This window comes from Scomber japonicus, chromosome 12 (assembly GCF_027409825.1).
Source record: "Scomber japonicus isolate fScoJap1 chromosome 12, fScoJap1.pri, whole genome shotgun sequence".
Classification (NCBI taxonomy): Eukaryota; Metazoa; Chordata; class Actinopteri; order Scombriformes; family Scombridae; genus Scomber; species Scomber japonicus.
In genome coordinates, this window is record NC_070589.1 from 13,367,116 (window position 1) to 13,382,531 (window position 15,416).

General features: G+C 40.0%; 1 protein-coding gene across 4 annotated transcripts in view; it reads right to left on the reverse strand.

The window, feature by feature from the left end:
• Positions 1–628: 628 nt before the first annotated feature.
• The window catches only part of st3gal3b (ST3 beta-galactoside alpha-2,3-sialyltransferase 3b), a 46,053-nt gene continuing 31,265 nt past the window's right edge, over positions 629–15,416 (reverse strand). For all 4 annotated transcript variants that reach the window (XM_053329311.1, XM_053329307.1, XM_053329310.1 and 1 more), the window contains 3 exons: positions 9,033–9,179; positions 7,006–7,152; positions 629–3,636 (listed from right to left, as the gene is read on the reverse strand). In XM_053329311.1, the coding sequence (XP_053185286.1) occupies positions 3,547–3,636; positions 7,006–7,152; positions 9,033–9,179 (384 nt within the window). In that variant the 3' untranslated portion in view covers positions 629–3,546. The remainder of the gene's footprint in view (positions 3,637–7,005; positions 7,153–9,032; positions 9,180–15,416) is intronic.

Consider the following 15,416-nt stretch of genomic DNA (forward strand, 5'->3'; position numbering starts at 1 on the left):
CAGAAACGTAGACTAAATACACTGTTCAGAAAAAAACAAACAAACAGAAAGTCAGTGTTGAGCTGTTTGGGGAAAATGTATCCAGATGCTCCACAGAATCTGTTAAAAGATGCAAACGTGCAGAGGCAAATATGCTTTACAAACGTATTTATTGAGTTGCAGAATGCCATTTATAACTGTATATAAAAAAAACCCACTTTATTTTTGATCACATAAACTTCCCACTGATGATGTTCAAATGTTAAAAAGAAACAAAAAATGTCTATAAATATGAAAGTGAAATGCTCAAAGCGAATACATTCTGCTTTATTATGAACAGGTTATTAGAGGAGCGGATTTGGCCCAATCCATCTGAACACTTCCAGCATTCATACAAATTCAAAACCTAGAAAAAAAAAAAGAAAAGAAAAGAATAGAGTCTACTCCAACTAAGGATCTGCTTAGTCTCAAACCTTTAAAGACCATACTGGTGGTTTGGCACGTTTTATCCTGCTGAGTACAAATTGTACATATTTTACATTATTAATGACCCTTTCCCGAAGACATACGACAAGATTTGAGTGGTTATCAAACATTTTAGCACACTGGAAAGTCTACTAAGTTGTTAATGATATGTAATCTATGACAGTTGTCTTTTTTTTTTTTTTTTGTGAGTCACGTACTATCATGATACGATAGTGTGGCTGCATTCAAGGACACTGATGATCAAGCATAAACAGTCAGCTGCCGGAAAATATATCACTGATGAGCCATGTTGTCCGAAACCATACGCTACACACAAACATACGCAACCTCAGACAAACAAAACAATTACTTTATAGCAGCCAACATATATGTGGATTTGTGGCTAAAACATACAAAACCACCATTATGGTTGCTTCAAGTCTTCCTATACTGTATGTAATGTGCTGTTTATACACCACAGATATGAAATGGACTGGTCCCAAATCAGAGGAATGACCTGTCCTGACCTGCAGCTGACAGCTGACATACTGGACCGGCTGGAGTTACTTTCCTGCGTCAAACTCCTTGCCACAGTTTCCAGGTGATGAGGTGTAAGGCGCTGAGATGCCTCATGATAGTGCAATGGTCAGCTGTTCCCTGTACCTTTGCTCTGAAGTACCCAAGCAGGGCCTATTTATGCAAAAAGTGATCTTTTCATTTAAACCCTGCAGCCTGCTCCGACAGAACTGGCTGCACAATCCCAGCAGTGTTTGTGAAATGAAAAAAAAAAAAAAAAAGTAGCAATTTAACAGATGTAATAACAGCAGCTTACTGATTGAGAGGAATGAAAGTGAGTCTGTGTGTGTGCAAGTGTGTGTGTGTACAGTAAGTATGCACTTCCAAAGAAGTAGATACAGAAATTAGGTGAAATCCCACTAAACTGTCATCTGATAAAGTAATTAAAAATTTAAAATGCACCATTACTACATAAAGCTGATTATCGCATTCATATGTAGAGATGATGAGCAAACAGAGAGGTGACATTTTGACATTCTCGCATTGATTTTTTTTTTTTTGACGAGGAGCAAGCAGAAGGAGAAGCAAACTGTTTGATTATATAACACTGAACAACTGCTCTGCTTATGCAGTGTCAAAATACTGAAAAATACGTGGCAAATGTGACCGTGCCATCAAAGTGCAAAGGCAAGATCAACACATGAAATGCTGATTTGAGATTGAATGGTGATTTACTCACAACTCACATATTCTCTAAATGTTGCCAAGAAAAAAAAAAAAAAAATGCTATTGTATGTCCATTGTCACAAAAAAGCACAAGTAAAGAAATAAAAGGCTGCTGGTTTAACAACATTCAACATTAAGCCAATTAAAGACAGATTCATGTATGGATTTAAACATAGCGTCTGCCACAAACATAAAGATGATGCAGTCTCTGAGGAAGCACATGGTGGTGAATTCAAAAGAAACACAAACTCTTGTTTCCTGTGAACAAAACAACAGAAAGCAGGCCTGCCTGTGACCAAAATGCTGGGACCTTGTAACGAAATAAATAATTTAAAATCAACCTAAAAACAAAAATATATATTTATATTCTACAATCAAAGATTTCACCAGTTACTGAAGAACAAGGAAAATCTGCAGCAACGAGAGGATGGAAGAGGGATTCGCTTATATAGTCTATGGATTCGACATACGTGCAGTCTGTTCTATGTTTGACCAGGACAGGGCACGTCTCCATGGCAATGAAGACTGTATCGTGACATGAATGGAGTAAGAGGAAGAAGGGTTTACAAAGAGACGTAGAGGTGGAAGAGATGCTGCATGTTTAACTTCAGGTCTCACCTGCCAGAGCTAGTAAACTATAAAAATTAAATCCCACAATAAAAATAATTTAGACAAAATAATTCATACACTTTTTTAACTCCTACCTGTTGTCAGCGCCATTGCATGTAGAGAATCTGATCATTTTTAAATAATTCAAAAAACAAGCATATTTAGTTTTAATTTAAAACTTGGCGTCTCAACTGATGCGAGCTGCCAGAGATCCATTAAGACATCAGGAAACACAAATAAGCATCCTGTGCTGAGCCAGCTTAACAGGCAGCGACTGCCGGGATTTCGGAGTCACTGCTTTAATTTGATTCCAGTGAATTTACAGAGGTCAACATGGCAGCAAAAACAAACAAATCTTCAAACTCTGATGTCTGAATACTCCTAAAACACTTGAACGATGGCGTCTAAAAACATGAAACCAACCATTTTGACAGGTGACCTCTTGCTGATTTAACTCTTGTCACCTGGCTTGGCAAGTGGTAATTTTGGACTCTGGACAGACAGTTTAAAAAAAAAGTAAAAAAAAAATAAAAAATTAATGAATGAGTGAATGAATGGACAAATGGCAGACGGGGGTGAGGAGGGGAGGGGAAGGGGTTGGGGGGCTGCTGCAGCTTGTAGCACAGTAAAAATCTTTGATATTTACACTGAGGAAGGTAAATACATTCAGGCAGCAAAAGGAGAGGAGGGCCACCTCTCCTTTGATCGAGGTACGTTTGGCACTGCTAATACACAACCCAATCCCTGCACGCTCTCTGTTTCAGTCCTTTAATTATTCCTTTTCTCTTCTGTCCCTTCCGTCAACTGAAATCCTGACATCTGTACATCCTTGGTCACCTCTGCTCTTGCGATTCATTCATATGATACTCGTGGGGGGGTGGAGGAGGGTTTGAAGTGGCAAACGTCAAACGCTGAAGTGCTGGCCCAGCGGAGCTTTCCTGCAACTGTCCTTTTGATAAGATAGGAAACGGGCAGATTCAGTTCTCCCCACGTCGCCACCCCCCCCAGCTTCAATCAGCAGGAGTCTTTGGTTCAGAAGGCACATGTGTGTGCATCACTCCACAAAAACCCTACTGTATCTTTTTTTGTATTTATTAATTTTTTTTAAATAATCTCCTTTGATATAAAAACCCCGGCAGTGTGCAGGCCACCCGGACTCTAACGGTTCTTTCTCCCAGACTTGATCCATTTCCCAGCTTCCTGTTTTGTAGTCCTTTGGGAAAGGCAGAAGGAGACTGGGTGGGTGTAAACTCAGATACCGTTGGTCAGGTCTGTGATGACATTGGCCTTCACTAGCTTGCGCAGGAACTCTTTCTCCTTAGATATGTTGTGTGTCCAAGACTGTGGGAGAATCAGAGGAACAGATTCAGAGTCATACATAAAATCACAGATACAGAAGAAGGAAAACTGATCAGGTAACTTAAGACCATTGTGAGAATACATCAGAAGGAAAACCTGAGTCTAGTGTACACCGTACTGTGCTGGTCATATTTAACAACCCTTATACTGAAAGCCATATCATATATATAAAGCCATCGGCTGGATCAGTTTTCCTCCCTGCTGTGCTATGAGGATTCAGTCCTGTGGGCTGATGTGTAACCAGAGCCGGAGGTTCCTGTGTGCTGCTTTGGGATGCAGAGACGAAGGAACAGCCAGAGAGCAAATGAAGGAGGCAGAGGGTGGAGGAAGAAACATACAGGAGGGAATTGGAGGAGAAAAGTGGAGAGCTAGGTTGGGCCCTGTAAGACTCAGACTTAGTGTAAGACTCTCCTGTTGGTTTCAAGTCTGTCTGGGTCAGACCTCCTACCACTGTACGATGGAGAATGCACCAGGACCACAAAGAACAATAAGCTACAGCTGTATTGGAAATCAACATAGGAAACTGGGCTGTGGTGTAGCTCATCCTTTTTTTGCAGTTAAAAATCATGTCAAAGTGAATTTAAAATAATGTGTTAAACATTTTAATCATTACAATGAAAGAAAAAAATATGCTTGTTACAGAACGTGTGTGATTGACAGCTGAGCCACTGTGTGTTAGTAGATATAGTGGTGATGAAGAATAAAGATGGCCATCATTTAGTAACCAAATCGACTGATCCTGACTTTCAATATTAAACTCATTTCTCTTGGACTTTAATTTTCTGCATATTTCCACTCTTTTAGAGGCAGCAGAAACAAGCATCACTATTATACCATCACCCTAAACAAACAGTTGCATTTTTTAGCAGACATGTAGCAACATTAGTATTCTCCTTTAGGCTCTGATTTGCCTTCCACCATCTCCCGAGGGAAATATCTGCCTCTTCAGCTGCTAAATGCTCCACTTTCTTCCCCTGGCTGCCTGCAGTTTGGTGCTGGCAGGCGACATACAGCGGGGGAAACGGAGCATTTTCGTGGTTGTAAACGAGGTGGATGAAAGTAAATCAAAACAGTATAATTGCGGGCTGTAAACAATAAATTAAATGTCAACGAAAGCTACTTAGCGCTACTGCAGAAACTGGCGATGATTCTCTGTGGATTCATTTGTTCCATTGGTAATATGAAAATATTGATAATAACTAAATCAGTCCTTAATTATCTTTGAGATAACAGAGCTGAGGATGAAATAACGTCACGGCAAGCACTGCGCTGTCTCAAGAATGTTTTCTAATCACTTTTTATGTAGTTTGTCAGGTTACATGATTTCCGTGGAGCTTTAAAGCATCCAACCAAATAGGAAACAGGCTCTTTCTCCAAAGCAGTGGAATAATATGTGGTTGATTTCACAGCTCAGCAGCTGTGTGGTTCCAGAAAATCAGACGACCCATGGGACTGGCAGTGGTTAAGTGTTCCAAACATTAAAGCCAAAACTATTCCCATTAATTATCCATGTGTGGCTGATGATGACAATGTTGATGAAGATGATGATAATAAATGCCAAAGGTTCACTGGGAGTTTAAAAAAATGACCATCATACTGAGCTCATGGTTTACACACGTCAGCACATGGGTGACATCTTTGATTCCACTGGGCTTGAGTGTAAACAGTGCAAGGAAGACTTGACTGATGGAGAGGAGAGAGATCCGTCATGAAGGCGGTTAGAAAATGATCGTTCAAAAAGCTAATCCAAAAAGAGACTAGTGTCACTTTAATCTGCGGAAATTACTAATTAATTTTTTTTGTTTCTTTTTTTAAGGATTATGATTTTTTTCAGTGTTACTTTTCTTTTAGTTAAGTTTATTTTTAGTTTTAATTTTCTATTACTCTAAACAAAAATCATGTAGAACACCAGGGTTTAACTGTACACATATATACATACACATATTTTAATCAGCAATTAGCTTGAAGTCAAAGAATTTCTTAATTCCTCAGTGTCTAGAAAACAAGACTATTTTACTGTAGCTCATATTTAGAGATAATTCCTGTGTTACTGTGATATTCAAATGTACTTTTTCATTACTCATTACATTCAAAAGTGGAATCACATTTAGTAGTGAGTGAATACAAACCTTTTAAGTAATGTGAAACAATAAAACTGACGACATCAGATATCTAAATAAATCCTTCTGACAGCTCCCAGTCTTCCTTTTCACTGTTGAACATTAGCTAATGTTAGCTAACGTTATAAGTTACAGGACAGGACAAGCAGGTGCTCAGCTCTAAATGTCTGGAGACCCCGATTAAAGTGATTAATATATAAATGTGACATACTTAAAGTGTAACTGAGCTATTCATTTTGTTGTTTACTATCTGCTAGCATTATCTTATCGATCTACAATGTATTACAGTATGATGCATGGAAGCAGCTAACTCTGGTGGTCTTCTTGAACACCAAAACACACAAACCTCATTAACTTGAGAACCTCACTAACGAAACAGTACAGAGTGCTGATTCTTTCTATAACAAACCATCTTTGGCAAAGTGTAGATGAGCTTGTGATCCAGATAATGGTGAACTTTTTCATTTTGTAGTTTGGCTAACTCACAAAAGATGATTTTGCGGAGGAAGACTTTGTGCAGTGAGGCTGTAGTGACGAGACATTTTATGTTTAAGGGTACACTGTGGCAATAGTGATGTCTGAGACCCTATCAGAGGACATCAGAAGTTCAAAATGTGTTTTATATAAAAAAAACTATTGATCTTGGACTGAAAAGAACATAGTAGCCAAGTATAAATGTGACTGGGCAGCAATCATAGATACAAATAAAACCATCTTAACCACTTATAAATTTACCAGAATTGACCAGCACCAAAGAGCGGCCATTAAACTCTGGAAATAACGTCTGCTGTCAAAGTCCTGAATGACTGTTCCTTTTAGTGCACCTCCACACATATTTCCACAATGTTCATCAAGTTTAAAACTGTCACATTGGATGTAAAAACAGTACCTGAGAGTTCATGCACAATTCCTTGGCTAATATTCCCATCAGATTAAATAGTGAATACTTTGTAGTGAATGTGTTTTGGCTGCAGTCCAGTTTAAATCCCCATTCACCCTCCTCCACACAAGTGGTGGTCCCTCCTCATCAAAGATTACAGTTTTTCTTTTTCTTTTTTTGGGGGGTAAGAAGGAGCTGTAATACATTGTTCTCTTACACATGAAAGGAAATGTAATTCCTGATTTCATTTTCAAATTTGGTCATTTAATAGTTGAAGAAAAGCCAAACAAAACCCCTCAGAAGAGTTTCTATAGTGAAATAAGTGCTGTGTTGAGATGTTCAAACACTCACCTCTTTGATGGCAGACATTTTGACAGTCTCGTAATAGTGCAAGGGTGCGTGGGGCGTGTTCATGTCGTACCCGAAACCAGCCACCGCCACCTCATCACAGTTATGCAGTGCCATCGTTATGGCAACTGTGCCTAAAGTTGGAATGTTCTGTAATAAAAGGAAGAGACACGGGCCGTTAGACAGTAACAACTCACACACTGTTTACCTTATATACTGAGACTGTTATTTGATGAGGAATACAGTGAGCAGATCATTTATGATGATAAACACATGGATTAATATTGTCAGACAATTTTGAATTTCTGACTCTGGTTAAGAGAGGTACATCCACTCATGCTCATGTATCTGCTTCCCTCCCTCCTCTGTACCTCTGTCTTTGTTCTGCTACACTGCTGCTAACTGACTTTGAGCACTTGGTGATTAACTATTACCTTTAAGACGCGACCCCTGCTACGACACACACTGATCTACAGGGTTGAACTATGCTTCCTAAACGCCTTGGGCTGCCAGAGATCTGGGGGGTACAGCTTGTGTGTGTGTTGTTGAAAAAAAAAGGGGGGGGGGTGTAGAAGAAAGAGTGGAGGGAGGCCCCATTTAAACCATTACCCTGATTTGCAGCCCTCAGGGTAGGTGGAGCTGAACCAGCAGCTGGCCAACCCCCTACTGCGTGCTCTAATACAGATTAATTTACACACATGCTCATACACACTCAACATAAACTCTAGCATAACAAATAGAACTAGTCATTAATTTCCACATACATAAACATACACTACAATGGTCAGGGTAGAGACAGGAAAGTGTGCTAGGAGAAAAAAAAAAAGAAAATCATGCAACTGTGCTGCCTGTATTGTATAAGACAGCACTGCAAACACAAATGACCAGACCATTCTCTCTCACACACACACACATACACAAATACACATACACAGGCCAGATGCCCACATGTTGAACACATGTTGCAGAGTGGAGTTCATGCAGGGGTGTTCTGGTGGACCCGGAGGGCAGAGTTATGGTGATACACTCCTCATGTCCTCTCCAATTCTCCAACAACATTCCCTCTCTACTTTCCAACATAACACATGCACACACTCTCATGTCAAGACAGACATGATTCATAAGTCAGGAATATATTTCAACCTCTGAAATCAAATGGTAAAATATAGTGTAGAATAAACTTGCAGCAGCTATTCAACATTTCTGCTATGTCAAAATTTAGAAATTTTCCTCTCAAATGTACTTTTTTTCTCCATCTTAGTATTTTGAAAATGGTGGAGACATGTTGCAATTTGGAGGTTAAGAATGACTAAGATGGCCTATGAGAATACATTAGCACTGCTGGAAAACACAAATGAGGAGGGGATTGTGTACATCTGTGAAGCATCTTTTGAAACATGTCTACCACCTTGGCAAAAAGCACATTTGAATCCAAACATATAACATTACATTCGTGCTCTTGTCCTCATAATATTTGATTTTTTTCCCTCCAATCAGTAATTAAAAAAAACAAAACATGCCATCTTCATCTTATCTTGGCTTTAGTGTAGGACTATTGAGTAATGTTCATGCAGTTTTCCTGAGGGGTTAAGACAGAACGATGTGCTGAGCCATGTAGAATATTATAGTAATAATAATAATAATAATAATAATGATGATCTAAATATTTGTTTGCCCAAGTCTGGATTGACTCATCCAACATCCAGATTTGTTAGTTTACTTAATTTCCCTTCAAATGCAATCCAGATGCTGTTTGTGCATTCTTAATGATTTTCTGATAAACTGAATGCAGCTCATTCTTCACTTTAGTTCTTTATTTTTCACCAAATCCCTCATTCTGTATTTCCATAAAAATGTGAATATGCTAAGATTTCTTTTTTCTTTTCTTTTTTCTTTGCGAAAGAAAATGCAAACCAATGTGTTTTCATCAAGTAGTGTTTACACCAATATTCTGCTGAGGCCTAGTGACAATAATTCTTTAAGGTCCGATCATGATGTTGATGATGTGTGTGAGCCTGCATGTGTCTTACCCCTTTGCCCATCAGGCCATTGTTGAAAGGCAGGCCTATGAACTGGAAGGCGGCCTCTTGGATGAAGTAGGGATTGAGGATTCTCATCTCGGTCGGCTCACGAGGCACATAGTGGGCCACCGACTTCCAAAAACCCTCTGTACCCCTCTGATGCAGACAAAAGGAAAGGAAGAAAAACAGAAACTGTGCATTAGTCAACAGTAGAGTATTTTTCCTATGTACATAAAACACAAAGACTGACACCCATGTGATGACACCTCCGCTGGGGACAACCAACTGTAATTTACAGACTAAACATCAAAGTGAGATAATCTTGTGCACCGCTGACATAAAACACAGAAGCCAACCAGGAGCCAGACCCCTACCAGCACTGATTAGGCAAATGGCTTTTGGACCTTTAATGGATGAAGTCAGGGCGAGGGGCTCGCGGGACATTAGTAATTACGACCATAGTTGGAGCAGTGGGTGAGGGGTGCAGCTGCCCTGGATTGCTGACAAGGTACTGCTTTACAGCCTCCCTCTACCCAGTTTTTTTTATTAGCTGTGGGACTATAGTTAATATGATAATCCTTATATTATATTATCAGTGGCATTTATCTGCATTTTAGGAACCACAATTTTTCCAAAAGCATCTTAACATTTTTCAGTATAGTATTTCTGAAAGTAACAGCAGATACAAAGTCTTACTCTCACTCTGTCTCACTTATATTTAAAACATATGACTATATTATTCCTGTTTTGTATCTCATATATTTGACAACAGAGAGAACAATGACAGATGTTTATGACGCTGAGGGAGAACTTTTAAGACGTAAAACCATGTTCACGCTCTCTGACTTAAGATTTTCCTTTCCATTACTGTCAGACAGTCAGGCAGCACCACCTGAATGAAATTATGCAATTCTAATGAAATGCACTTGTTGCAGTCAGTCATACCAGAACAGCATTTGAACATTAGCATACCTTTAGACTCAAAGTCACAAACAGGAATCTGACACGACTGTAGCGGCTAATTATAATATAAATCAATACCCAATTCTGGTTTCTTAACAAAAACAAATCAACATGACAACACCTCCAACAAATCAATCCTTACAGCCTAACTACCGTAAAATGACAAACCAAATCAATGTGCAGCAGACTAACAGTGCGTGATTGACTTGCCCGACAGTATGACTTCCTTGAAGGCATGAAGCCAATCGGGTCAGCAGCAGATGTAAATGGGAATCACCTGTTCAAATAGTGAAGCACCCGCCCGGCCGTCTTTGATACAGCAATGCATGACTCTGTGTGTGTGTTTGTGTGCGTTTGTGTGTGTTGGCAGAGGCAGTAGCAACAAGTCTGCTGGCTTTGTGGCTACAACAGTGGCGGCTCTTTTTGAACGCAGGCCCAGCTCTGTGCCTTCGGCAAGCTGCAACAGGAACAGCAGCTCATCTCTCCTGTCAACACAGCTTGTGTTTGCCAGGAATCTATTTAGCAGTGCTGTTTGGATGTGTGCGTGTCTGTGTACGCTGAATAAAGAGAGTGATGCGTTTTTTTCTTTATTCTAGGAAAGCGAGCAGCTAATGACACACAACACACACCCCTCGCTTTACACAGCAAAGACCCGACATGTACACAGACACAAATGTCACGGGGTGGGGATCGCTTTGAAGACATTCAGACAACTGGCAAAGTACAGGTGGTTTTGAGAGATGTAAGAGCAATTAGTATGTAAGGACTTAGGACTGTCAGAGGGAGGAGGGGGGGGGGGGGGGGGGGGGGGTGGGCAGTCGATTACAGGAGATGTCACCAGCTCAAATGTACACCAGTTACAATAGAGAGTACAAGTTTATGATAATCTTCCAAGCTTGTTAGACAGCAGTGTGCTTACAACAGGACACACTACACCAGAGATGTAACTCTAAATGAAGCGACATCATTGAAGAATTTGGTTGTTATATATTTTGAAATGTGCCAAAATGATACAGGTGAGTTTTATAGGAGACGTATCATGCACATTTCCAGATCTATATATTTACTCTGGGGCTCAGTCAGAATATCTTGATGCATGATTTACAGTTAAAACTAATAATTATTATTTTATACTGGACCCTCAGTTCAGTGTGTGTCTAAAACAGGCTGCTTTAGCTCCTGTCTTATTAAGGGCTCTTTACCAATGAGCCCAGTCCGTTCTGATAGTTTAGCTCCCATAAGCTGCCCCTCAGCAGACTTTTGCAGTCCACCCAGGCTACGTAAACAAACAGTTTTAGTAGTAGGAGTTCACTTCTTTTTCCTTTTCTTTACTCCAAATACAAACTTCTCAAAAAGATTTGTACATGTTCAGGCCAGACTGTGAATTATGTGAGTGGACAACCTCAGCAACAAAGGCTATGGAATGGATGCCAGTTTGTGGGCATGTGTGAACAATCTGATGTGAGTTCAATGGGGAAGTAGAGGTAACTTTGCAAACTGAGCATTCACAACAAGCTGAAACCCTAGCTTTGACTTATTATATCTAACATAGACATAACAGTATATATTTTTATGTCCCCTTTAAAAATTATTTACCAAACCGTGTCAGGTAAAATAAAGGTTAAAAGCAAACTGTAAATGATGGAAAATAGAAATGAATATGACTTCTGAAATGCTGAAAACATTGCCAGGACAGCAGGCCGGGTACTCAAATGATCTTTCAAATACCCTAAAGGGAACAGGATGTGGCTTCCACTGCGAACTGACCGCTAACCTCTGTGTGAGTGCATATTAGTTTGTCAAGAGAAACAGCAGCACAGACAGAACAGGAAACAGCGGAGTGGTCGTACACCACTAACTCAGCAAGCCTGGCACACACACACACACACACACACACACACACGCTCAGAGGTGAAGAGAAGTGTGTAGCTTTGGCGTTTGGGCTGTCACTGGGATGTGGTCCGAGAGGAAATGGCTGTTTCCCTTCTCCGGCAACAGCTTTATGGTTAAATTGGCCTGGATTATTAGATTTAAGTGTGTGCGTAAGGCTGCGCGCTCCAATAAAGCACCTGTTAAAACAAGCTTTAACTGGGAGAGTTAATTGTTTGCAATGCAAGGAGACAGACTGAGACTAGAATAAGTTTAGTTTAGAACTAAACTTGGATATTAGAGCTACACTTGTGTTGACATTGGCTATCAGAGGTTAACAGCCTTTCAACTCTTAACAGGGACAGATGCATCTTGAAACTGAAAGTGGATTCCAGAGAAATCACAGTGACAACAATTTTTCAGCAGTTCTTGGTGTTTCTGAGATTAAGAGTAAACGAGGAGGAAAAGTACTATTGACGAATGACAGATTACATGAAAAGATAAGAATCGTCACAGTCCCTAGCTTTACATTTAACAGGGCTCGACAATAACCCACAATGAGGTCTCTATTTCTGTGCCAAGTTTTCCTCTTCTGTGAATCCAGGTGAAGTTTGTCAATCCTCAGGAGTGTTTAGCAGGAATGTACAAAAAAAGATAAGGTCCCACACCACTGCTGCTCCAAAGCTTCAGAAGAGGTTTAGAAGTGGGCCTTAAAGAAACCAGGGCTGAGAATGGTTGAGTGGTTTTAAAAGCCAGAATGAGAGGCAAATTTGTATAATTTGCAGTAACAGCTCTTCATATGCAAGTGGAGAGTTGTCATAAACAGTTGAAGCATTTGCTGAGAACAAACTGATGAAAACATGGTTCCTGTCGAAAGAAGTGGGGTTGTACACGTGTGCTTGTATATGTGTGTAATGTCTGAATACATCTTTAATGATTTCAAAGAGGCAAGACTTAATTTGTTGTGTATGATTAAACTATTTAATTGCTTTAGCCTAAATTGCTAAGTTCTTTTTTTTGGGGGGGGGGGCTTTTTTGCCTTTAATGTAGATAGAAGAGAGAGACAGGAAATGGGAGGCAAAGAGGGGGGAATGACATGCAAGATAGGACCAGTCGGCACGGGATTCAAACCGGGGTCGCCTGCAGTGAGGACTGTAGCCTCAACACATGGGGCAGGTGCTCTACCCACTGAGCTAAACACTACTAAATTGCTAAGTTTTAATGAAGATCCTTATTTGTCAGGAGACCTCAGGATGTACTGTGAAAGGGGTACTGCACTGATTTTACACATCAAGACGAGTTTACTTGTCATGGGGACTAAATATGACACTAATCTAAACTAAAAAATAACCCTGATGATGGCTCAGGTTGGGCTTGGAGACTAATAAAAAAGAAAGCCTGTGCTACAACCTGGAGCTCTGACGTTTGAAAGATATGGGCATTTACAAAGCAGGTAGTTGCGTTATGGAAAGTGTAGGATCCATTGGAGACTAAAAATGAATATACTACATTCATTCTTTTGTCTCTTACAAATCCCCCAACTTTATAGAGTGCAATACTTAATCGCTTGAATTCTCCTTTAATGCATTTCTGAGCGCACACTAATACCCTAAAACACTCTCCATGTCAGTGTTGTTCAACTAGAACAGAAGCTTTGCAAACTTTAAGTATTTATCTTGTAATTTTACAGCTGTAGGAATATCACAACCATACAAACCATCACCAAAGGAGTTTAATACTCAGGATTAGAGCATGAGAGATTCAAAGGGTGAGGAGAGCACCTACTGTAAGCCAAGAGAAGAAAGGGAAGTGATGTAAACTGAGAGATGAAGACGGATAGGGACAATGAGAAGAGGGGTACTAAAATGGAAAATATATAAACTGTTTTTAAATGTTTAACTCCATACCTTAGCCATAACTATTGGTTAGTGGTTGTGTAAGACTTAAATTAGACTGGGCATAAACATGATGACATACATCACTTTACAGTTGCATGAAACTGAAAAAAGCACTTCCGTTACACTTTCTCTCTACAAACGTAAAATGGCCCAAATAAGAAACAGCTTGGTTTACAGATTTAGAGTCTTACCCAAAATTTGAGTTTATGGTTTTCAGTGTGGTTTGGTTTTCAGTGTGGCTTACAGCACAAGCCTATGAAACTTAACTCAACCTGAAATGTGTCTCTGTCTTGAGCAAAGCAGTCCCTCAGGAGCTATTAACTGAGCTTCATTCTCTGCGTGTGAAAGTGGAGCACTGAGCAGGACTGTAATAAGAGGGGAAAGGGAAGAACTAAATGTTTTCACATCTGCAGGGTTTCTACAGGTGGCTGGGAATCCCTTCGATGTGAACAAACAAAAACCAAAAGTTCAGTTTTCAGTCGGCCGCAAGTAGTGAAGCATGACCATCTTGTCACCAGATACAAAACGAGTGATTTCAAAAAAGGTTTGGTGTTTTATTTGCTGCTCTCCAGAATGATCTCACATAATCAGTAAAACAGAGGGATGTCCTTTCTTCCTTAATAGGCAGCTATCCATACTATTTGCCTCTGTCTGAGTTCTTCAGTCCTGTAAACCACTCTCTAAAAGGATGTGATTGTGTTTGATGTTTAAGGAGCGGACGACTCAAACGAGGTGGACTTGATTCCCGGAAGGTAGACCTAAAACAATTTAAAACAAAAACGGCAGCCCACGAACTGCTAACAATCACAATTAAGGTTGTCTGGAGGTCATTAGCACTGTGTACATGTTGGACCTTTGAGTTTTACAAGTTACAGTGTCTCACCACATAAGCGCTCCATTGAGAAGGAAGTATTTCTGTAGGAATGTTTGAAAGCAGAGAGGTTTTTCCAAAGAAGGTGGTTAATACTGGAGGTGAACAACGGAGGGTTATGGTTCGGAAGTTTCAGAGAAGAAAAATGGTGGTCAGCTTTGGTTGTTTTATTCCCTTTTGTTAGTCAGGAATCTGAAGCATTCGCCGATTTGCTTTTGCTTTTCTTGACACATACCACGACCTCTGCCCTCATCGAGGTCATGGTGGTTTCTCTTTTCTTGGCCTCTTAGGAGGGTTATCCGGTGTGTGAAACCCTTGTCTTCACGCTCCCATGACGGCAAACGTAAAAACAGCGTGGACATTTGACAACATTGTGACCCACGGTGACATATACACAGATCAGAAGGCTATTGCTCCATTGGCCCACTGGCAGATTCACTATTTTATCCTGCTGTTTGGTTTTTTTACAGTAATTTAAGAGAAAAAATTATTCTATTCACCTATTTTAATACGTTAACTTACATAAATACTTCAACCAACACATCCATGGCATTAGGACACAATACTTTAGGAACCCTGTGTACTGGTCTGAGTGTTAATCATCTCTTTCTAGGTAGGTGACTCATTTGTGAAACATGATACCCATGGTAATCAGTGACATCCGGACCTTATGTTAGTCACTTGGTTCATGTTCAAAATCCATGTTTACAAGTATGTAAATGTTTATGAATGCATGTATGCATGCTACTTTGGGCTTCTGCACAGATGTTTGGGCTTTAAAAAAAAAAAGAG